At 49.2% G+C, this 24,144-nt stretch overlaps 1 protein-coding gene across 2 annotated transcripts in view; it reads left to right on the top strand.

Moving 5' to 3' along the window:
* The window catches only part of LOC111852107 (FHF complex subunit HOOK-interacting protein 1A-like), a 31,073-nt gene extending 7,845 nt beyond the window's left edge, over positions 1–23,228 (top strand). For both annotated transcript variants that reach the window (XM_023827651.2, XM_023827649.2), the window contains exons 2-13: positions 2,526–2,595; positions 3,602–3,804; positions 5,270–5,905; positions 8,443–8,601; positions 8,686–8,772; positions 8,861–9,028; positions 9,791–9,870; positions 16,041–16,192; positions 16,639–17,523; positions 17,844–18,028; positions 21,653–21,773; positions 21,952–23,228. In XM_023827651.2, coding sequence (XP_023683419.2) covers positions 3,706–3,804; positions 5,270–5,905; positions 8,443–8,601; positions 8,686–8,772; positions 8,861–9,028; positions 9,791–9,870; positions 16,041–16,192; positions 16,639–17,523; positions 17,844–18,028; positions 21,653–21,773; positions 21,952–22,154 — 2,775 coding nt within the window. In that variant the 5' untranslated portion in view covers positions 2,526–2,595; positions 3,602–3,705 and the 3' untranslated portion in view covers positions 22,155–23,228. The remainder of the gene's footprint in view (positions 1–2,525; positions 2,596–3,601; positions 3,805–5,269; positions 5,906–8,442; positions 8,602–8,685; positions 8,773–8,860; positions 9,029–9,790; positions 9,871–16,040; positions 16,193–16,638; positions 17,524–17,843; positions 18,029–21,652; positions 21,774–21,951) is intronic.
* The last annotated feature ends 916 nt before the right edge of the window (positions 23,229–24,144 follow it).

Genomic DNA, 24,144 nt, shown 5'->3' with positions numbered 1-24,144 from the left:
GTTGCAACCAAACCTGATACTGTCAGTTAACTCCATGGCTTCCCTCTTGAATACATACATTAACCCCAAAACCTATTTTTCATTTTGTACAGTTTCATATAAATAAGTATTATTGCTGCTGTACAGAAGCAGTAGAGTCGGATGGTGCCCTGCCTGTGCTGTGCAGATTATGGAGAGGGAAATCCCTCTAGTGCTATGAAGGGCACTCCAGATGGTACTCTGGGAACTGGTACATAAGGGGGAGTGTCCAGCAGAGCCCCAGCCCCTCCCACACAATGGGAGTGTCCAGCAGAGAGCTAGCCCCTCCCACACAATGGGAGTGTCCAACAGGGCCCCAGCCCCTCCCACACAATGGGAGTGTCCAGCTGGGCCCCAGCCCCTCCCACACAATGGGAGTGTCCAGCAGGGCCCCAGCCCCTCCCACACAATGGGAGTGTCCAGCAGAGCCCCAGCCCCTCCCACACATTGGGAGTGTCCAGCCGGGCCCCAGTCCCTCCCACACAATGGGAGTGTCCAGCAGGGCCCCAGCCCCTCCAACACATGAGTGGGAGTGGCTGGGAGAGTCCCAGCCCCTCCCACACAACAGGAGTGTCCAGCAGAGAGCTAGCCCCTCCAACATATAAGGGGGGGGGGGGTGGCCAGGAGAGCCCCTGCCCCTCCCACATATAAGGGGGCGGCTAAAGGTATTGAGACATCCCTTTCTCCCTGCCTCCGGTTCAGTGTTGGATATCATGACGGTGATATTAATGTTAACAGAACATCTGTATTCTTTGTTAAATAATCATGTCCTTTCTTACTTTTTACTGGCTTCTCATGGGCTAATTAAGATTAGTGTCATTAAGCCAGGTCAGGTGCAGCAGAGCATCAGGGAGGAATGATTTCACCACTCAAAGCCCCACAGGGCAGCAGCACAGTCTCTAATTAACCCACCTGTCCTGTTACTTAAATAAGTGCTTTCATCCTGGAGTTATGAATGGCGGAAATATTTGGGTCCCAACAGGACCTCGGAACTCCTACGAAGTGGACTGAGCAGGTTGATCACTCTGTTTCAGTCCTGTCACTGTAGTAACAGTGCCTAGTGTGTCTGCAGGAATGCCAGAGTCAGAGCTCAAGCACACAGGGAGCATTTGGTGACACAGCCACGTGTGTTTTCAGAAAGAGAAAGTGACTGCATAACTAAAACATGGGTTTATTTGGAGAGCTGGTGGCTTCAGAGAGGCACCAAGACATCTCCGCATGTACGACTTGTTTGTTACAGTCTCAAGCACTGGGCAGAGGCGCTGAGGAGACCTGTCAGGGCGGCCCCTTCTCTGCTCGGTACTGAGTATGTCAGTCCTGGACTGGTGCGAACGCCATGTAGATGTCCTCCAGCAGACGCAGCAGGTAGCTCCTGCATGGCCACTGAAAATCATCATCGATATCATCGTCTTCATCACCGTCATCATCACCATCAGTTACAGTGCAGATATATAGATGTAGGAGTCGATCCAAGTAGAGTGGTGAGCAGGTTCACCGTGCCATTGGGAGTGAAAAAATGAAAAGACAGACATTTCGGAATCAGCACAAAGGAAACAATTAAGAAAATGAAGAGCGTTTGGGTCCTGGGATGGGCTTCAGGGTCTGGGTGCATTTTCAGGGGAATGAGAGCCCAAAGCAGTGCCAAGGCACAGGCTACATGATTGGATGGGGTTGTCACATGACTTTTCCGCTGCCGCCCATCTTTCAGTCAGTGTTCTACCAGCAATACATCAGTAGTACATTTCAAATTTTAACGCAGATATTACGCATTTGCTTAGTGGCCCCACAGTGACCCTCTGTAGGACACGTTCGCTGAAGCTGAAGGATACATCCACTGAAGCTGAAGGACACGACCACTGAAGCTGTCTCTCAGGTTACGCCGCTGCTCAGTCAGCCGTCACCTTTACGGTCCTACTTCTCCACTGACCCACTTCACAGACGAAATTGTAACATCTTCTGAGAACCTTGTGTGGACACGAGGGTGATCTCAGGTGGATATTCAGGGAATCCATCATCACTGAAAGCTCCGGGAGGTGGTAGAGTGCCCTCAATGTCTATCTCCTCTCAGCTGTGTCATAGTGCACGGAAAGATGCTGACAAGTGACTCGAGAACCTCACAGAATCAAGCTAAATGAATGGCAGGGTTCTTGCAGAGTTCCTGCAGGGTTCGTGTAGGATTCTTGCAGGGTTCGTGTAGGGTTCTTGCAGGGTTCTAGCAGAATTCCTGAAGAGTTCTTGCAGGGTTCGTGTAGGGTTCTTACAGGGTTCGATTTGGTGCAAAGGCAATTGTGTATCAGAGCTGTAGACAGAGGTCTGAGGCTATTCTCTCTTTACACCCAGACACAGAAGACTTGCTGCATGGTACTGGTTTTCTGAATGGGAAAATAAAAGGCCCTTTTTCAGCCCTGTACGACCCCAGGTCCCATCCTTGGCTTCCGGAAAGCTCTAATGATGAAACCTGAACAGCACTTTTCACCAGACAGCTTAATCTCTCTGTTCCTCTACAGATTCTCTTCGCTGTGCCCAAAATGTCCTACTGAATAAGGAGTTCCTTCCTGCAGCCATGATCCATGAGAGGTGAGAATTTTAAGCACATACACTAGAGGATGGACCAGTTCCCATGCATTTCTGTTACATAGCGGGGACTTCTGTCCAACGTAGGACCAGACAGCTGCCAGAGCAATTGGGGATTAAAGGCCTTTCTCAAATGGCCAGAGTTAAAATCCACTGCTGACCCTAGGATTTGAACCAGTAACCTTCTGCTCACAAGCACAGTCACATGCCCACCTCCCTCACATGGGGTGCCTCTCATGCAGCTTCGTTTTATGATACATCACATGGACTTTGGACAAAACTTGTCTGGATGGATGGATTAAACAGGCAAAACAAAGGTGGGGGGTGACCCTGCACTCAGGTAGAGGGGCCTCCCCCCCGCATCACGCAGAGCTGAGTTACAGACACACTGAGAATGATCACCCGCATGCTCAAACCCGGGGCCATAGAACCCAGCAGGCGCTGGATGAACATTCAGTAGCTGAGATTCGACACGAGGGGAGCGACACAGCAACATACTCCACACTGTTAATTAGTTATTGGCCGATGGGAGTCAGAGTCACTGAGTCCGGCCTGTCGCTGGAGTCACGGCAGTACCTTGGCATTGTGGGAAATCCGGCTGGACATGACGATGGCAGCAGATGACGGAAACCAGGTCAGAGAAGCTCGGTGACGCCACAGACTGGCGAGGCTGATGTCACAGCGTGTGCAATTAGCCGTGTGTAATGGAGCACATGCCCTGGGCACACATACCTCATGCTCTGGTGCAGAACAGCTGGCGGGCATCACAGAGGGCTGGCAGGACACTGTTCTGGAGGAGCCCTATGGTGAAACTCACCAGAGATCGATTCCTCTTTGCTGGGGCAGCTCTTTCATTATACTATCTCCATCCATCCATCCATCCATTTTCTAACGGCTTATCCAGGTGCTTGCACACTGTGATGCAGTAGAGGTCTGTAAGGTTTCAGTCTGGTTCTGACTACAGCCCGGTCCAGTGCCCAGTCCCGCACCTCTCCATGAATTCCCGCAGGCTTGGACACACCGTGGCGGCGACGCCCATGCCCACCTGGGGGCGCCGCTGAGCATTGCTCCTGCGCCCTGCCATGGCGTAGGCAGTGAAGGGGAGCAGCCGAGATGATGGTCGCCACTGGTAACCGGGAGCAGCAGCCCCTGAACCTGACGGGGGTGGATCCGGAAACATGCATGATGGTGTTTCAGAACCACTGGGCCCAGGTGCGTGCCAGTCAGGAACCTCCCTCCCTCCCCACCCACACCCACACACACACACACACACACAGACATACTGCTCATTAATGCAGATTAAGGTTATATAACCCGGGTTTATAGGGTTCTGGGTCGGTCTGGAATGTCTCTGAATGTCCTACTTCCACCTCATAACGGCTGCCTGCAGCTCCCGCTCCGATTCAGTGACTGTAGGAGGGATACAGGCCTCCCCACCCAGGCGCCCCCTCCCTGGTACTGGACCCACACACACGCACACAGAGTTCTGTTTTGTTCTGTCTCTGAAGCAGACGGTGGAGTCAAAGCCTGAAATTAATCCGCAGAATTACGTTCAGTTTCTGAAGCACTGACACGGAAACTGACACACTGGAGAGGCAGTGTTAGGGAGCTGGCAGGATTTTGCCCCGCAGGATTCTGGGTAATTCACAGGAATTTATTACCGGGGAAGTATTAATGTTCATGGGATTATGATACAGATCCCGTCATTACGACAGATATTGTAGTGCTTTAATCTAGTAGGCAGCAGTATGGTTTATGTGTTTATTGCTATATTTCGTATGAGACTGATAAGTTTTTGGCGTTATGCTTAAAAGTTATAGTCACATTATATCACAGGTCTGATTTCCTGTCTACAAACCAGGGAGCAAAGGGAATGTGCAGCCGATTTTACGCTACAGTGAATATGAAGCGTTTCCCATGAATTGTGTTATTGAATGTTGTTATTTCAAATGTAAAGTCTGCAGGTCGGTATTTGGCCATAACAGTTAATTAAGAAGCATATTGTGGGGCAGCTTTTATTTATGGAACATAATGAATCCAATGAATAAATTTGCCCCGGATACCAGCTCCGATATTTAAAAATTGTATTTTTATCTCGCAGTTTTAGAAAAGGACAGCCAAAATCACAGACCACCCACATTTTTTGTTCATGTATTTCTGCATCATTTTTAATAAGTCTGTCAGGTGCACAGTGAGATGCAGGTTTTTAGGGGTACGGATGGGGCTTTTACCGGCTATGAGTGTGATCTGCTCTATTACAGATATATATTCACTGGTCACTCTGTGGTCAGGCTATGGTTGCTTTCTGGTCACTGTGTGGTCAGTCTGTGGTCAGTAAGTAGTCACTTTCTGCTCAGTTTGTGGTTGCTTTGTGGTCAGTATGTGGTCACTCTGTGGTCTGTCTGTGGTCGCTCTGGTCAGTCTGTGCTCACTTTGTGCTCACCCTATCGTCAGTCTTTGGTCGCTCTGTGGTCAGTCTGTGCTCACTCTGCGGTCAGTCTGTGCTCACTCTGCGGTCAGTCTGTGCTCACTCTGTGGTCAGTCTGTGCTCACCCTATCATCAGTCTTTGGTCGCTCTGTGGTCACTCTGTGCTCGCTCTGCGGTTGCTCTGTGCAGTCGTTTCCCACATTCACCCTCAGCGGTCAGTCCAGGCCTCATGTCCTGCTCTTCTCTCAGGTGGAGAAGATCCTGGAGAAGCATGACCCACTGCGCGTGGCCAGGGGTCGGCGCCTGGGGCCCATCCCAGGGGACGAGGCCAGCGCGGTGCAGAACTACGTGGAGCACATGCTGTTCCTGCTGATGGAGGAGTGCGGCGGGCCGGGCGGCACCATGGGCCCCATCCTGGAGCTCGTGGTGACGGAGAACGTGATGGAGCGCCTCTTCATATGGAGCCTGCAGTGCGAGTTCACCGACGACATGAAGCTGGAGCAGCTGCGCACGTACGAGATGCTGGTGCGGCGTTGCCGCCAGCCACTGCTCCGCCACAAGCCGGTGCTGCGGCCCCTCATGATGCTGCTGGCCTCCTGCTCGGGGCCCGGAGCCGCCGCCGCAGTCGAGGCCCAGCTGCTGCTCCTCCTGGGCCGGCTCTGCTCCATCCTGGCCCGCGAGCCCTCCATCCTGGAGCTGTTCTTCCACGCCAGCGAGGACCAGGGCGCCGCCAACTTCCTCATCTTCTCCCTGCTCATCCCCTTCACCCACCGCGAGGGCGCCGTGGGCCGGCAGGCACGCGAAGCCCTCCTCTTCATCGCGGCGCTGTCCGCCGAGAACCGGCTCGTGGCCCGGTACATAGTGGAGAACACCTACTTCTGCCCGGTGAGTGTCCCATGCTGCCCCCCACAGGCTGACTTGTTGCTACAGCTGTACGTTTTACAGGAGGATTTAGGTTTCAAGCTCAGCAGCCCAAACACTGCTCTTAAACTGCTTCTCGGTAACCGGACAGGACAGTGTGTCCCACCTTCTCATGCCGAGGCCTACGTGTTCTGACCGCTGCCGCTTAGCAACAACCTACCCATTTAGACAGGTGGGTATTTTCTCCAGATCTAATCAGGTTACGTACCTCTGGGATGTGAACCCGACCCCCTTCCGGCTACCTGCCGGCCCAGCTTCCCCCTCTCTCCCTGCTTTGTCCAGCTGATGGCCGTACCTCTTGCGGGTTGCAGGAGGTCTGATCCACAGCACTGGCTCCCATCTCTCTCTCCTACGATACGTCTGGGTCACAGATGACCTGCTTTTTTGGTCCTTTTTAGTTCCCATCCAAACCAGTTATTAACGCACAACCGACGTGGGCACTTCATGTACTGTACACCCTTAACCAGCTCGCGTTATATAATATAATTTTCGCATTTCGCATTATATATAATTTTCCTCCAGCTATTAGAGGCAAAATAAGCTTTCAGTCCCAATAATTAATGGAACCGATTGGAAAGCCATGCAGAGAGTTTTAATTGCTAATTAATGTGCCAGGTGTTCTGCAAACTATAATAAATTCAGCTCAGTGAATGTTTACTGTAAGAATACATAGTGTCTGCAGGACAAAGAGCTGAGTGACTGGTATAAATGCTGGGAGCTGCTCGTGAACACAGTTCTCTGACCGCCCTCATTCCACGCGCGCTTCGCCACACGGTTACCATGGTCCCCCGGCCAAGGCGGCCCCCACTGTACCACCATGCCGCTACCCTTGAAGATGCTCTGCTTATGGCTAATTTATTTCCATTTTGCTGTCCTGTCGTGCTTTGAAGTGAAAGCTGGGGGATGCTGAATATTGTGAAAATATAGCAGAGAATGGGGGGGGGGGCAGTGAAGCATCTGTCCGGGTTGGGGGGTCAGAGTAGGCTGAGAGAGGCTGCCTGATGGCGGTAATATGGTCCATCTTCATCTGCGTCTGACTGGTACCTGTGCTGACGGTTACTGGGGCACACAGGTACCGCCATCAAAGTCTCAAATATACTGCGTATCTATCAATATACATGGCAGAAGAGATAAGTACCACACATATATTTATCTGTTGGATATATTATAATACCATGAAAAGATGAAATAATCGACCTGCCAAGGGTGTTTTTGAAGGAGAAGGAGAGCTTCTGAAATGTCCAAATATTTCTTATTGTTGAAGATTTTTCTTTCAAACTAGATTTCAGGCCATCTTTTTCAGCCGAATTTGAAAAGCTTAACCAGTAGATCACTGTGTCAGGTAGCTGTGATAGAGAAATGCAGTAAAACTTAAATTTTTTTTTAGGGTGTGTGAGAGAACAGAGGGCTTGTGGGAGAGAGGGCGAGTCATTCCAAATGTGCGAGACTCCCTCGATATGCGCGAGACTCCCTTGAAATGCACGAGACTTCCTTGAAATGCACGAGACTCCCACGAAATGCACGAGACTTGGTAGGTCTGAAATAACCCAAAATAAATAGAACCAAATATCAAAGTAGACGGTAATGTACAAACATATGGATAGTTTATGATATGCCTGGATGTAAAATCAAATCTTGTCTTCATAGAGTAGTAAGCCAGATATTCTTTTTTTTTCTTAATTCTTTTTTGGTCTTTTCCAAGCAGACAAACAGGGGATTGTGGAAATGATTCTTATCCTGTTTTTAAGGCTAAAGGTCTCCCTTAGCCAATCACGGATCAGCCTGCGAATAGCCCCGTTGCTCTGGTAACGTCACTCCATTGGATTGTGTGATAGTTTCATCCCCTGAAATCCTCTTATATCACAGCCCATGACAGCTGTGGCGAGGTCATCTTGGAAAGGATGCTCACCGGCGCCGCTCTGTTGTCAATGAAGCCCTTTGTAGGCGGCTTCACGCATAATATGATCTGCAGGGGGCGCTGGAAACAACGTTTTCTGTTCTGGAAACCTGAACTGCCAACAAAATATTATTTGCGCCTTTGAAGTGTCAGATTTCCATTTGTTGCAACTGAAACCATCTTTACAGGCATCATAGATGGCAAATAACACTTCAATAAGTCATTTTAAAATTATTTCCTGGGCTTTAAATAGCTTGTTGATACTCCGGTGGGTTTCTACATAAGGCTAGTCAAAGGCCATGTGGCGCCCTAGACCAGCTTCACCGCCGGTGCCCCCTGTCTGAGACAAAGTGATATCGGCTGGCTAAGTCGGCGCCCCCTCAGAAGATGGTGCCCTAGGCCAGCTTCACCACCAGCGCCCCCTGTCTGAGACAAAGTGAAATCAGCTGGCTAAGTCAGCGCCCCCTCAGAAGATGGTGCCCTAGGCCAGCTTCACCGCCGGCTGGCTGAGGGATTAAATCCACAGGGCCCAAGCAGTTTCTCTTTGCATGCTTGCAAAGAGTGTTGTGTGAGCCCAGGCCTGTTTTCTGTGCCCCCCCCCCAGGTGCTGGCGACGGGGCTTAGCGGTCTCTATTCCTCCCTGCCCGCCCGGCTGGAGGTGTGCACTGAAGACTGGCACTGGCTAGAGCCCCAGGACTGCTTCGCACTGCCTGCACTGGTCCAGTTCCTCAACTCACTGGAGTTCTGCGACTCTGTCATCCAGGTGGGCCTCAGCAGCCCCGCACGCTCCCTCCAAAATCAGGCACTGCTCCTCACAGCTCCCCGCTGACCCCTGCTGTGCTTCCAGGTTGCCCACCCTTTGATCAGGAGCCAGCTGGTCAGCTACATCTACAACGGCTTTCTTGTCCCTGTGGTGGCACCAGCTCTGCACAAGGTCAGGACATGTTCCTTATGTGAGAAACCTGGAGCTTTGTACCCCGTAGCACCCTGCTCCCCCTCACAGCTCTCTGCCGTGGCTGCAGCCGACCCTCGAGGAGGTGGTGACCACCACAGGCTACCTGGAGCTGTTCCTGCGGCGGGCCAAGCAGCCGGCGCTGCTGCGGACCTTCCTGCACTTCATCCTTCTGCACAGGCATGAGGGTGTGCACGTCCTGGACATACTGGTCTGCCGCATCAACACCCCCTTCCAGGTCAGTGCTCAGGGCTTGAGGTTGGGAACAGGGTGAGGTCAGGAACAGAGAGAGGCCAGGAACAGGGTGAGGTTGGGAACAAGGTGAGGCCAGAGACAGAGAGAGGTCGGGAACAGAGAGAGGCCGGGAACAAGGAGAGGCCGGGAACAAGGAGAGGTCGGGAACAGAGAGAGGCTGGGAACAGGGTGAGGTGGGGAACAACGTGAGGCCAGGGACAGAGAGAGGCCAGGAACAGAGAGAGGCCGGGAACAGAGAGAGGCCGGGAACAGGGTGAGGTCGGGAACAGAGAGAGGCCGGGAACAGGGTGAGGTCGGGAACAGGGTGAGGTCGGGAATAGGGCGAGGCCGGGAATAGGGCGAGGTCGGGAACAGGGCGAGGTCGGGAACAGGGCGAGGTCGGGAACAGATGTGAGGTTCGGAACAGGGTGAGGCCGGGGACAGAGAGAGGCCGGGAACAGGGTGAGGTCGGGAACAGGGTGAGGTCGGGAACAGGGCGAGGTCGGGAACAGTGCGAGGCCGGGAACAGGGTGAGGTCGGGAACAGGGCGAGGTCGGAAACAGGACGAGGCCGGGAACAGGGCGAAGTCGGGAACAGGGTGAGGCCGGGGACAGGGCGCGGCCGTGATGTTTGCTGGGGGTCACTGGGATAGCCTGGGATAGTCTACACATGAATCTGGCCCAGTGTATAACATACATGTCTGTGATCGGATGTCCTGAAGGGCTCCCTGTTCTGTCTGGGTCACCTCCCCTCCGTTATGTTCCAGCTGGGCACGGTGTCGCTGGCCTTGTTTCGCACCCTTCTCGGGTTACACTGTGAGGACGTCATGCTACAGCTTGTTCTGAGGTAAGTACCCCCCCCCCCCTCCGGGAAGCTGGTCTTTCACAGTCACACGTGTGTGTTCTGAGAGGGTCACGGACAACTTACATCTTCTGTCTTATGCTTTTGTTTGCTTAGCAGACACACTTTCACTGGCCACGTTATTAGGGACACCTGCCCTGCTGCCCAGAAAGCAAATATCTAATCAGCCAATCACATGTCAGCAGCACAATGTATAAAATCAGGCAGATATAGGTCATACGGGTCAGGATCCTCAGTCAATGTTCACATCAAAAACACTACATAAGAACATAAGAACATAAGAAATTTACAAACGAGAGGAGGCCATTCGGCCCATCAAGCTCGTTTGGGGAGAACTTAGCTAATATCTCAGAGTTGTTAAAATCTTATCTAGCTCTGATTTAAAGGAACCCATGGTTTTAGCTTCCACTACAATAGCAGGAAGACTATTCCATACTCTGACTACACGCTGTGTAAAGAAGTGCTTCCTCAAATTTGTTTTAAAATGTTCTCCCGCTAATTTCCACTTATGGCCACGAGTTCTAGTATTTAGACTAATATTGAAATAGTCATTTGGCTGAACAGCATCCAGACCCGTTAGAATCTTATAGACCTGAATCATATCCCCCCTTAGTCTCCTTTGCTCAAGGCTGAACAGATTCAGTTCCGCTAACCTCTCCTCGTAAGACATTCCTCTAAGACCAGGAATCATTCTCGTAGCTCTTCGTTGCACCTTTTCTAAGGCAGCAATGTCCTTCTTGAAGTGTGGTGACCAAACCTGCACACAGTATTCTAGGTGGGGTCTTACCAAGGAATTATATAAGTGTAACATCACCTCCCTTGACTTAAACTCCACACATCTAGAGATATAACCCAACATTCTGTTCGCCTTTTTTATTGCTTCCCCACATTGGCGAGAGTGGGACATGGAAGCATCAACATACATACCGAGATCTTTCTCGTAATCAGCTACCTTTATTTCAGTGGAACCCATAAAATATCTGTACTGTATATTTCTGCTCCCTGCATGGATTACCTTACATTTATCTGTGTTAAATTTCATCTGCCAAGTATCAGCCCATTCGCTAATTAAATCCAGATCCCGTTGAAGCCTCTCTGCTGCTAGATTAGTATCTGCTACCCCGCCCACCTTAGTGTCGTCTGCAAATTTAACCAGTTTACTGTATGTATTCGTGTCAATATCATTAATGTAAATTAGGAACAATAGTGGTCCTAAAATTGAACCCTGCGGTACCCCACTATAAACGGAGGCCCACTGTGACATAGTGCCTCTAATAACTACTCGCTGCTTCCTATCAGTTAGCCAGTTTTTGATCCAAGCTGCCACAGTTCCTAAAATTCCTGCAGCTTTAAGCTTTAACAAGAGCCGTTTGTGGGGGACAACATCAAAGGCTTTCTGGAAATCTAAGTAAATCACATCATAGGCCTTTTTGTGATCAATTTCACTTGTAGCTTCCTCAAAGAACTCAAGCAGATTCGTTAAGCAGGATCTACCTCTCCTAAATCCATGTTGGCTATCCTTTATAATGTTATTTGCATCTAGGTAATCTACCATTTTCACTTGAATTATAGCTTCCATTATTTTTCCAGTAATGCTAGTTAAACTGATTGGCCTATAGTTTGCTGGATTACTTCTATCCCCTTTTTTGAATATGGGTGTTATATTAGCATGCTTCCAATCTGATGGTACCACACCCGCAGATAACGATTTCTGGAATATTAAAGTCAAAGGTTGGCTAATAATATCCCTCATCTCTTTCAAGACTAAAGGTAAGATGCCATCAGGCCCCTGCGATTTATTTATTTTGAGTTTAGCTAGGCTTAGTATCACATCAACCTCAGTTATACATATATTGGTCATAGACGATGCTGTATTCGTATTAATTGGTGGTAAATTACTTGTGTTCTCTATTGTGAACACCCTTGAAAAATAATCATTAAACTCGTTTACCATATCAATTTCGTTATCAATTATAAGGCCCTTACTATCCTGCAAATTAGTGATTTCAGCTTTTAGTGCTCTCTTAGAGTTAAAATATTGGAAGAAACCTTTACTGTCATGCTTAGCCTCCAATGCAATTTTTCTTTCTACATCCCTCTTTGATAGCCTAATGTCATTTTTTAACTCTGCCTGTAGACTTAGATACTCCTGCTTGATTTTGAAATCATTAGTTATTTTCCAGTTGTGGAACAGAGCCCTTTTCCTCCTGACTTTATTCTTAATTTCCTTAGTAAACCACCTTGGTTGTCGTTTCCTAGATTTAGTTTTGCTGGAAACAGGTATGAAGTCCTCTTGCACTTGCAACAATGTGCTTTTGAAAAATTCCCATGCCTCTTCAACTGTTTTGCTATTTAACTCTGTCCAGTTTACAGTTTCTAATTTCCGTCTCATACCATTAAAGTTAGCCTTCCTAACATTGTATACTTTTAATTTAGACTTTGCTCTTCGGACACTAAAATTAACCTCGAATTTAACCATGTTATGATCACTACCGTACAATGGGTCTAAAACCTCTAATTTTCCAATCCTATCCTGGTTATTACAAAAAACGAGATCAAGAAGGGCTTCTCCCCTGGTAGGAGTATTAACAAACTGAGTAAAAAAACAATCCTGTACTAATTCCACCATCTCAAGTTCATTTACAGAAGAGCCAGAGACTGTGTCCCACTGTATCCCAGGTAAATTAAAATCACCCATAACCACCACATCATTTTTATTACTCATAATCCTGATATCATCATATAATATTCTGCTTTCCTCTACAGCTACATTAGGTGCCCTATAACAAACCCCGACAATTAGGCCATTTGAATCTTTAGCATCAAGTTTGATCCATACAGCTTCTGAATTTTTATTTTTATCAGTGAGTTCCCTTGCCTGCAAGTTTTCTTTTACGTATACTGCAACACCACCTCCCTTCTTGCCTATCCGGTCTCTACGGAACAACGTATAACCATCCATATTATATTCATCACCATCATTGTCACTCATCCATGTTTCAGTTATTCCTATAATGTCGTAATTGTCTGAAGAAATTAAAGCCTCTAAGTCATTAATTTTGTTTCTAATACTCCTAGCATTCAAATACAGACCACTAATGGTAGGCCTTTTACATTGTCTACTTTTAATATTTATTTGGGCTTTCCGTCTCTCCCCACATAAATTCATAACTGACCTCCCTGCCCCCCCAGTCCCTAGTTTAAACATTCCTCAACTATTCTGCACATACGCCTCCCCAATACACTGGTTCCCCTATGGTTCAGATGCAACCCGTCCGGCTTGAACAGGTCCCACCTGTTCCAGAAGGTCTTCCAGTGCCCCATAAACCTGAACCCCTCTTTCCTACACCACCATTTTAGCCACGCATTTAATCCCCTTATCTCAGCTAATTTTGCCTGACTTGCACGTGGCACGGGAAGTATTCCAGAGAATACCACCGTGGATGTTCTGCTTCTAAGCTTATCCGCGACTTCTATAAATTTATCTTGCAGAACAGCCCTTCTGCCCTTTCCTATGTCATTGGTGCCAACATGCACCACGACCACTGGATCCACCCCGGCTGGGGCCAAAAGCCTGTCCACTCGATCTGGAAGGTCCCCTACCTGGGCACCAGGCAGGCAAGACACCGTACGGGACCCTCTATCACGGGTGCACACATAACTATCTACACCTCTTATAATTGAATCCCCTACTACCACAACCTCCCTCCTACTGGGGTTAGGTGGCTCCTTGGTGCCCAAGGGCCCACCTGCCTCCCCAGTCTCTTCCGGCTCTAAAGCTGGAAGCACCTGAAAGCGGTTAGAAACCGTTACTTCAGGTGATGCCGCCTCTGTGAACTGTGTACGCCCTTTTCTACGTCTACGACCTACGTTCACCCAGCTCTCTCGACCTACCTGTTCATCATTCTCCCCCCTCCCCGCTTGTGACGTACACATAGTCTCCCTAGAAGGCGTATTAACTCTCTCCTTTAACTCATTGCTATGCTGGATGAGAGCCAGTCGCTCCTCTAGGTCACGAACTTGGACCATGAGTGAGTCAACTAACCCACATCGCTCGCAGACGAAGTCCGACTGGACGCAAGCATCCAGAAGGGCAAACATCTTGCAAACACAACACTGAGTTGGCCCCATAATTACCTAACTCACTATGTCCCCGTCCTTTACTCCCAGCCCAGTATATTAATAGAGATTATTTAAACTTTTAGTTGATCTAATTAACGTATAGTTAAAACAAAGTGCCGAGTACACTAAAGCACTAAATTAACACTTGCGTTAAATCGGTACTTTATTATAAATTATCCGGCAGCGTCAGCGATAACAACCTTTAAATTTTACTTTTAAAATAACCAAATTTACAATTACTTACCCGAGATTAACTTCCTGCTGAACCACGTTTAGCTAAACTAAAGCGAAGTTGCTCTAGGGAGGCCAAAAAACCACAAAAACCCTCTCAAAGCAGGCTACTGCCGGAGCGGGAAAAAAAGTGGAAAATGTCCTCCCGGCCCCGACCGGCGACCGAGCAAAGCTCCGGAGCAACCGACCTTTTAGAGTTAATGTTACCGATGTTCGATAATATTACCCGCGGGTGTTTGATGCGAAGGACGCAAACAGAAACGCCGCTCGCGCCCGCAGCTGTCGGTAACACTCACAAGGACAGACAAGTACACACGTAAAAATAAGAGTAAAAAATGAAAACAACAACAACCACCCACGTAACCGTGCTGGCACTAGAATGGCGATGACAGGATTTAAGTGGCTTTGAATGTGGTGTGGCTCTTGGTGCCAAGTGGGCTGGAATGAGCATTTCAGAAACAACCATCTCTAGGGTTTACAGAGAGTTGCACACTTTGGGCCCCTTAGTGCCAATTGAGCATAGTTTAAATGTCAAAGTCTACCTGACTATCGCTGCTGACCATGTCCATCCCTTTATGACCGCAGCCTACCTGACTATTGCTGCTGACCATGTCCATCCCTTTGCGACCACAGCCTACCTGACTATCGCTGCTGACCATGTCCATCCCTTTATGACCACAGCCTACCTGACTATCGCTGCTGACCATGTCCATCCCTTTATGACCACAGCCTATCTGACTATCGCTGCTGACCACGTCCATCCCTTTATGACCACAGCCTACCTGACTATCGCTGCTGACCACGTCCATCCCTTTATGACCGCAGCCTACCTGACTATCGCTGCTGACCATGTCCATCCCTTTGCGACCACAGCCTACCTGACTATCGCTGCTGACCATGTCCATCCCTTTGCGACCACAGCCTACCTGACTATCGCTGCTGACCACGTCCATCCCTTTATGACCACAGCCTACCTGACTATCGCTGCTGACCATGTCCATCCCTTTGCGACCACAGCCTACCTGACTATCGCTGCTGACCACGTCCATCCCTTTATGACCACAGCCTACCTGACTATCGCTGCTGACCACGTCCATCCCTTTGCGACCACAGCCTACCTGACTATCACTGCTGACCATGTCCATCCCTTTGCGACCACAGTGTACCCAGCTTCTAATGGCTACTTCCAGCAGGATCATACGCCGTGTCACACAGCTCATATTATCTCAGACTGGTTTCTTGAAGGTGACAGTGAGCACACTGTACACAAATGGCCTCCAAAGTCACTAGGTCTCAATCCAATAGAGCAGCTGTGGGCTGTGGTGGACGGGAGATTCGCATCATGAAGGTTCAGCCAGTAAATCTGCAGTAACTGCGTGATGCTCTCAGATCAGCATAGACCAGAGTCTCTGAGGAATGTTTCAAGCACCTTGCTGAATGTGCGCCACAAAGAATTAAGGCAATGCTGAAGGTGAAAGGGGGTCCAACCTGGTACTAGCAAGGTGTACCTAATAAAGTGGCCAGTGAGTGTATGTCCAAAGAGACATACGATTTTGACAAAGCGGGATCAGGCAGTCCATGGAGCAGTAGGCGGTTAAGGGCCTTGCTCGTGGGCCTGAGAGTGACATCACCGTGCTGGCCCTGGGATTTGAACCAGCAACATTCTGACTACAAGCACAGCATTCTAACTGGCTGAGCCGCACAGTGAACAAACAGTACACAACTATGCATTTCAGTGCAGCTGAAAGTTAAGCAGTTCATTCCAACATGGCTGGACACAAACACAATTCCGCCCCTTGCAGGTACCTGATCCCCTGCAGTCACATCACCCTGAGCCAGCGGGGGGCGCTGAAGGAGAGGGACTGCTACTCCGTGTCTGCCGCTCGCTTCCTGGCCCTCACCCCAAGCTGCTGCCTCCCCGAGCCCAGCGCCCCCTGGTGTGCTGGAGGCCCTGGTAAGAGAGCACAGGCAGCTGGGTAGCCGACCGGGGACCTAAGGGTTGCCTGGTTACAGGGTGCTGCGCAGTGTGGCGGGGAAGAGGAATTTGAAATTAAACTATAGTGGTTTATACTGACGGCAGGGTTAGAGCTACGGTCACATGCTACAGGCTGTTCCTGGTTGTTGGTCTGGATGAGCTGCCACGCAATTCAGTCTCATCCACACCCATCTGCTGTCTTCTTATCCTCTCTTTTTCATATTTACGTCCCAGGTCTTCCTATGAACAATTAAAATAAATATATAAGCTGATGTAATACCAAGCTACGCCTTTCTACCAAAGTGCTGTGTTCCACACAGGAATTGCGATGCCTTTCATAAAGACTCGAGGCACCGCCATTGTCCCCGGGAGCCTTTTCAGTGCTTTTTAGCGTGTTTCTTCACTGCATATCCCCTGTCTTCCAGAGGAACATGAGGGTCTCTATGAGGAACACCACGGTGCCGACGTTGGCTTTGACGTGCCAGAGATTCTCACGGTCGCCAGTTACTTGCAGTACCTGCGTGATGCACACGATGGCGTCAGACGCTGCGTGGAGGCATGTCACACGTGGTCAGCACTATATGATGGGGAGGATCCACCTCCTGAGCTCTGTGGGGCCAGTGTAATGGAGGAGAGAGATGGAGGCCTGCTGAGAACGAGCCACGAGCTGCCGATTCCCCCGGAGCAGGCCGAGCAGCTGGAGCTGGAGTGGGACGACAGCTTCGATACCGTCCCGTGCCCCGACTGCACGGAGGCCCCCCTAAGCGGAAGGCCTGCCCTCACCGAGCCACCCAGGCACATCCAGGAGATGAGGAGGAGCGCCATCATGCTCATCAGGGGCTCCTACATCGAGGAGTCCGAATTTCAGGACGATGTCATGGTGTACAGCCTGGTGGCGCAGAAGGACGTGCAGGAAGCCACAGATGGATGGTGGGCAGGAAGAGCATCACCTGGCGAAGAGCGGGAGCGAGAACGACCGGCTCAGTCGCTCACCAATGGATGCAGCCCCCTGCTGGACACACAGGAGGCTGCAGAGCAGGACCACTGCCCCCCGGGCCAGAAGTCGGGGCAGGCAGCCACAGCGAGGCGACCGGCCGATGAGCCGGCGTCCCAGTATGAACAGCTGATCCATGAGCTGGGGGCAGAGCTGGGAAGCCCGGAGGGGCCCTGGGGGGAAACGCTGGCATGTGACATCCTTACCAACGAGGACGGGGTGGATTTCAGCTCCTTCAGCACCAACGATCCGGAATCGGAAAACACCCCCTCGCCTTACGTGTCAAAGGCGGAGAGCCAGCCAGCGCCTTTCACAGGTGAGCGGATACTGTGTCTGTCTCTCGTTCCGCTGATGGTTTCTCTGATGGCCTTTTTCATCTTTTAGATCATGGGTTCCCAAACTTTCCAGCCCACGATCCCCAAAATCCAGTGTCAGAGACCTGGTGGTTAAAGCATGCAAACGTTGGGGCACACATATTATTTTCATTTAGGCATTTAGGGTTAAAATGGGATATTTCTTAATGTTTTACATTTTATTGACATAAAAGCAGCCCCCGGTTTGGTAAGCACTGCTTTTGGTGCCCCTCCCATGCCGGAGTAACCGGCGGCGTTGCCCGCGGTCCCTCTGCCCCTGCAGGGCCCTTCGTCAGCGTGCTGCTGTCCCGCCTGGAGAACATGCTGGAGAACTCGCTCCACACCAACCTGCTGCTGACGGGCCTCCTGGCCCAGCTGGCCGTCCACCCCCAGCCACTGCTGCGCCGCTTCCTGCTGGACGCCGGCCCCTCCCCCTCCTCCCAGCCCACCACCCACTCCCTCTACCAGGTACGACCGCACTGTCCCTCCCGGGGGCCACGTTCTGGGGCCCGCTGTACGGAGTCAGGAGATGTTGGCTGCTTCAGCACCTCCGAATTAAGGAATATTTAGTGACTGTGTGGCCCAAACCTCGGCGTCCCCATGGTCATAGTGGAGATAAACATCGTCACTGATCACTACATAAGTTTAAGTTTAATTTATTTATAAAGCACATTTCACACATACATCCAAGGGGCATCTGTGGAGCTTGTTGCATCATTTCCAGGCATTTCATTGGTCAGTTTAAGCAAATGTAACAGACTTTCTGCCTTTGATTTCCTTTCTCTTCTGATGCCACTGGGGCACCATCGCTTCATGGCGGCGGATAACGTTAGCATTAGCTAGCGAGTAGAGTAAGAAGACGGTAGCTAGCTACCTGGTTAGCAGAACATGCTGCGTCAGCATCTTTTAAATAAGGAATGCAGTCATTTAATGTTTAGCATAGTGACCGTTTGTGGCCCTTGAGGGTGTTTAACTCCTGGCAAGCCTTACTGCATACACTCTCCTTCACTCTACTTAGAGTCTGCGTGCTCATCGTTTCTCAGCACCGTCTTATAGTGCTGACATGACATCGCCATTCCCAGATGTGGAAAATGTGACATGCTCGAATATGCTTGCAGGAAATGGGTTAGCGATTTGTCCTGATGTCCTCCCTCCATATCAGATGACCGTTTACGAGGGCGACGCCGGCATTTCATTGGTCGCTGAGACCTTACATCAGAGTACGGCCTCAAAGTGTGTCGCACAAGTCACACGGCTGTGTCACCTGACCTGCATGTCTGAGGAAAGCGGGGTAAAACCCGAGTAACGTCAGGGTAAGCTCGCCCCCTCAGCGACACCCTCAGTGCCGGATGTCTGCGGTGACTTTGCCAAACACTGGGTCACTGTGGAACTTTTTAGCTAAAATTAATCTCACATCCCAGCAGGCTCCTTCACAACCTGCCGTGACCTAATTATGAGGAAAGATTGAAATGTCACAGTAGGTGTGAAAATGCTGTCATTTGACATTACAGTACCTGGGACCTCACAGGACTGCATCACAAGGGGCTGTAAACAATACTGACTGTCTTAGGGCAGAAGGCAGCTGTAGGTCTTTTAACGAGTGTGTGAGTCCATGTTTTGACAAGAGCATAAGTGAGTCTGTGTTTTAACGAAAGCGTAAGTGAGTCCATGTTTTGGCGAGAGTGTGAGTCTGTTTTTTAGCGTGTGCGTGAGTCCGTGTTTTAGTGAGAGTCAGAGTTTTCGTTTTAGTGTGAGCATAAGTCAGTTCATCTTTTTGTCAAGAGTGTAAGTGAGTCTGTGTTTCAGCAAGTCTTAGTGACATCGTGAGTACTTTTTTTTAACAACACACCTTAACACTCTTCTTTACAGAGACATGCACACACACACATAAGCACTGTCTTTGAAAAGCTCTATCTCTCAGCCAGCGATCCCTAAAGGATTACAAACATCGGTAAGAAAAGATGATGTAATGCGATGTAATTCCATATATCTAGGATGTGTGCGTGGCATGAATTTTCATAAGCGATTACATACCCTTGTCTGCGGCAGCATCGACAAGAACCCACATCCTGCAGAGATGCTGCAATGTACAGGTCATTGTCCTTGCGGTTAGCGCTGGGATACCGTGCCGCAGGTGGAAAGGGCTGCGGGGATCGTGCAATTCAATTTACTTTTATATAACGCCTTTCCCAACAGAATTGCCCCAAGGTCCTTTACATGGGTGCGTTGTGATACAGTGCAACAGACAAAAACAGGGAAATGAAAAGATAAACCAGATGGAAAGTAGGGAGGAAAAAAAAAATCCGGCTGTCCAAGGTCAACTGGTGGTCCGACCCCCCCCCCCCGTCAGGCTAACATTGTAGGAAAAAGGAAAGGTGTAGACTGTAATCGAGTCAAGCCAAAGTCCATCATCGAGTGGATTCTCCACACTGGACAAGCATCGTAGATAAAGATGGCATGTACAGCAGCACCGGCAGCCATAGTTATGGTGTGTTAGGTTGCAGGTAAGCTAAACTGAAGTAATAGGTCTTCATCTGAGATTTAAAGACTGAGACCCAATTTGCATCCCAAACATAGACTGGTAAACCATTCCACAATACAGGGGCCTGTAGCAGAATGCTTTACCGCCCACTCTCACTATATTTATGTGTGGAACGACAAGGAAACCTGCATTCTGTGATCTGAGTGGATGATGTGGTTTGTAAACGAGGTAATTCTGTCAGGTAGGCAGGAGCTAGACCTTTAAGTGTCATATGTAAGTAGGAGACCTTTGAAGTCAACTCTAAACCTAACAGGAAGCCAATGCGGGGAACTAAGAACAGGGGTTATATGTTCAAACTCCCTGCTCCTGGTGACAATTCGAGCTGCTGCATTTTGAATATGCTGCAAGGTATTTAGTCTGCAGTGTTTGCTCCCAGATAACAGAGCATTACAGTACCTACTGTGTACAAAGGCATGTATCAATTTCTCTTGAATAGTAAGAAATCTTCGCACTTTGGTGATGTGGCGTAGCTGTAGGAAGCTTGCCCTCAATACTGCACTTACATGTGATTTGAATGAGAAGCTTGTATCTAAGATGACATCTAGGTTACGGGCTGAGCTGCTGAGGGAAAAGTTCAGCCCTTTGGAATGGAGTGCAGAGATTATAAAATTCCTATCTGCAGACCTGCCTCCAAACAACCGGCCATCCATGTCTTGACTTCTCTCTCTGTCTCTCTCTCTGTCTATCCCTGTATCTCTGTCTCTCTCTCTGTCTATCCCTGTATCTCTGTCTCTCTCTCTCTCTGTCTATCCCTGTATCTCTGTCTCTCTCTCTGTCTATCCCTGTATCTCTATCTCTCTCTGTCTATCCCTGTATCTCTGTCTCTCTCTGTCTATCCCTGTATCTCTGTCTCTCTCTCTCTCTGTCTATCCCTGTATCTCTGTCTCTCTCTCTGTCTATCCCTGTATCTCTGTCTCTCTCTCTGTCTATCCCTGTATCTCTGTCTCTCTCTGTCTATCCCTGTATCTCTGTCTCTCTCTCTCTCTGTCTATCCCTGTATCTCTGTCTCTCTCTCTGTCTATCCCTGTATCTCTGTCTCTCTCTGTCTATCCCTGTATCTCTGTCTCTCTCTGTCTATCCCTGTATCTCTGTCTCTCTCTCTCTCTGTCTATCCCTGTATCTCTGTCTCTCTCTCTGTCTATCCCTGTATCTCTGTCTCTCTCTCTGTCTATCCCTGTATCTCTGTCTCTCTCTGTCTATCCCTGTATCTCTGTCTCTCTCTCTCTGTCTATCCCTGTATCTCTGTCTCTCTCTGTCTCTCTCTCTGTCTCTCCCTGTATCTCTGTCTCACTCTCTGTCTCTGTGTCTTTCTCTCTCTTTGTCTGTCTCTGTCGGGGTGTTTTTGTTTTTTGTTGTTTGTTGTCCTGGTTATTTCTCTTTGGTTCTTTTGGTTAATTGTTTGCTTGTTTTCTTTGTCTAGGTTTGTAATAACGACCCATCTTGCGAATTGAAGTCGCAGTAGGGGATTTTTCTGTTGTTGACTGACTTAATAAAGGCTGGTGCAAAGTCAAGTCTCTCTCTCTCTCTCTTTCTCTCTCTCTGCATTGTAGGTCCTGGCTTCCATTAAAAGCCAGATAGATCATCAGGCGTCTATGAAGCAGAACTTCCGGGAGGAGGTGAGAGAGGCACAGAAGTACCTCCTGGCCAGGGAGGAGGTCCCAGGGGGCCAAGGTGAGCCTATCACCATCCGGCAGACAGTGATGTCAGATGCTTTTATGTGACATCACTTCCTGTGCCTGTCGCCATCACTGACCCATTTTTACATATAATGAATAACTAGCAAACTCAATGGGTTATGGAGGACGCGGTGAAGCTTCTCTCATGCTGCTCTTTTCCTGTCTCGATGCAGACACCCTCCTGAAGTCTCACACTGGGCAAAGAGGACTGTGGCCCCCCATCAGAAATGCCCCAGCCCTGGCCCTCCAGCCGAGAGTCCCGCTGCAGGCCCAAAACGCAGCATTGGCCACAGTGATCTACGCAGAGTTCCTCAAAGAGCTGGCGGCCATCGCACAGGAGCATAGCGTGCTTGAGCCGCTGCCCAGCGATCACTAGGGGGCTGTCCAGGGTCACGTCTGCGGTGAACTGCATTTTTAAAGGCGTTACAGGTTACAGCTTTTTATATATTAATATTAAAAAGCACATATTTTTATGCCATTTTTGTGATGACACTTGACAGAAAATAATTCTCCGGGGGATAGAGATTTTATGTTTTATGTACATTTCATGTTATTTCTTAATACGGCATTTTTGTACAGGGTCTAGTCATAACATTTTGGGTACCTTTTGAAGTTCTGTGCAGTGGAATCATGTACAACAACAGAATTTTTCTTTCTGAAATCACACTGATCAGGTCTTTAGCTGTGACTACAGAAATCAGGAACTGAGTTTGTTTTTATGGGAAGTGGTGTCCTGCTCACTAATGCCAGACTGCATCTCCAAGTGAGTCAATCGTGGAGGGCTAAGAACCCACGATTATAGCCAGAGAGCTTGACTGATGGTATAAAACTAAAACTGCACACTTCTGCGACGTCACTGTCATTATGCTCTTTGCTGAGGCCTTGTTATAGCGATGTTTTCGTAAACATTACGGTAAAAATAAAGCAGAGAAATCTATGCAAACTGTGAAAAGAACACTTGCCATACCGGCTCTCATGTAGGGGAGGCGGGATTTTCTCGTTCAGATCCTTTGTGTTTGTCTTCCTTCGGTATGACGGAATGCGTCACCTTCTGGTTTCTACTGGTGGCACATCAGCACTGCTGTGTTCTATAAAGGTCACACTTGCGTTCCTTTGCAGGAAAATACGCAGAAATCGCCACGATAAAAAAAAAGAAAAAACACCCAATATGGGGCTTCTGTGTGAGTGAAATATAGATTACTTTGGGGGAGTTTGTTTGATGTTCAGGGTGATGATACACTGAAGGGTTTCCATGGATACGAAAGAGAAAAACACAAAGACACTGCGGAATTCCGGTCTGCTGGGATTTGCTGTCTTGGCAACATCAGAACATCAATTATCCCGAACTGGGCTGTTATTTCTGGGGAATGTCATTGAGGTGTGAATGTTGTTATTTTGCAGCAATGATTAAAAGGCCTGACACTTATTAAAGATGCCATTTTGGGTGTGATATTGCTGATATGTTTTTCAGACGTGTGTACCTGTAAAATAATTTGTTGTCACAGTGCACTAGATGAAAAAAAGGTGATAAGTTGTCTGGAATCTGGGGAGGTAGAGGATGCTCCCCTCATGTTTTCCCCTGTTCCTCCTCCCCATCTTTCCCAGGGATGATCCCTCTTCCATTTTCCCCTGTTCCTCCTCCCCCTCTTTCCCGAGGATGTTCCCCCTTTCGGTTTTCCCTGTTCCTCTTCCCTCCTGTTCCCGAGGATGTTCCCCCTTACGGTTATCCCTGTTCCTCTTCCCCCTTCTTTCCGAGGATGTTCCCCCTTACGGTTTTCCCAGTTCCTCTTCCCCCTTGTTCCCGAGGATGTTCCCCCTTACGGTTATCCCTGTTCCTCTTCCCCCTTCTTTCCGAGGATGTTCCCCCTTTCGGTTTTCCCTGTTCCTCTTCCCTCTTGTTCCTGAGGATGCTCCCTCTTCTGTTTTCCCCTGTTCTTCTTCCACTTTCTTTCCCAAGGATGATCCCTCTTCCATTTTCCCCTGTTCATCCTCCCCCTCTTTCCCGAGGATGTTCCCCCTTTCGGTTTTCCCTATTCCTCTTCCCTCCTGTTCCCAAGGATGTTCCCCCTTTCGGTTTTCCCTGTTCCTCTTCCCTCCTGTTCCTGAGGATGTTCCCCCTTACGGTTTTCCCTGTTCCTCTTCCCTCCTGTTCCCGAGGACGTATCCCCTTTCGGTTTTCACTGTTTCTCTTCCCTCTTGTTCCTGAGGATGCTCCCTCTTCCATTTTCCCCTGTTCCTCTTCCACCTTCTTTCCCAAGGATGATTCCTCTTCCTTTTTCCCTGTTCCTCTTCCCCCTCTTTCACGAGGATGTTCCCCCTTTCCGTTTTCCCTGTTCCTCTTCCCTCTTGTTCCCAAGGATGTTCCC

Source organism: Paramormyrops kingsleyae, chromosome 12 (assembly GCF_048594095.1).
Source record: "Paramormyrops kingsleyae isolate MSU_618 chromosome 12, PKINGS_0.4, whole genome shotgun sequence".
Lineage (NCBI taxonomy): Eukaryota > Metazoa > Chordata > Actinopteri > Osteoglossiformes > Mormyridae > Paramormyrops > Paramormyrops kingsleyae.
This window is presented reverse-complemented; position numbering and strand designations above follow the sequence as displayed.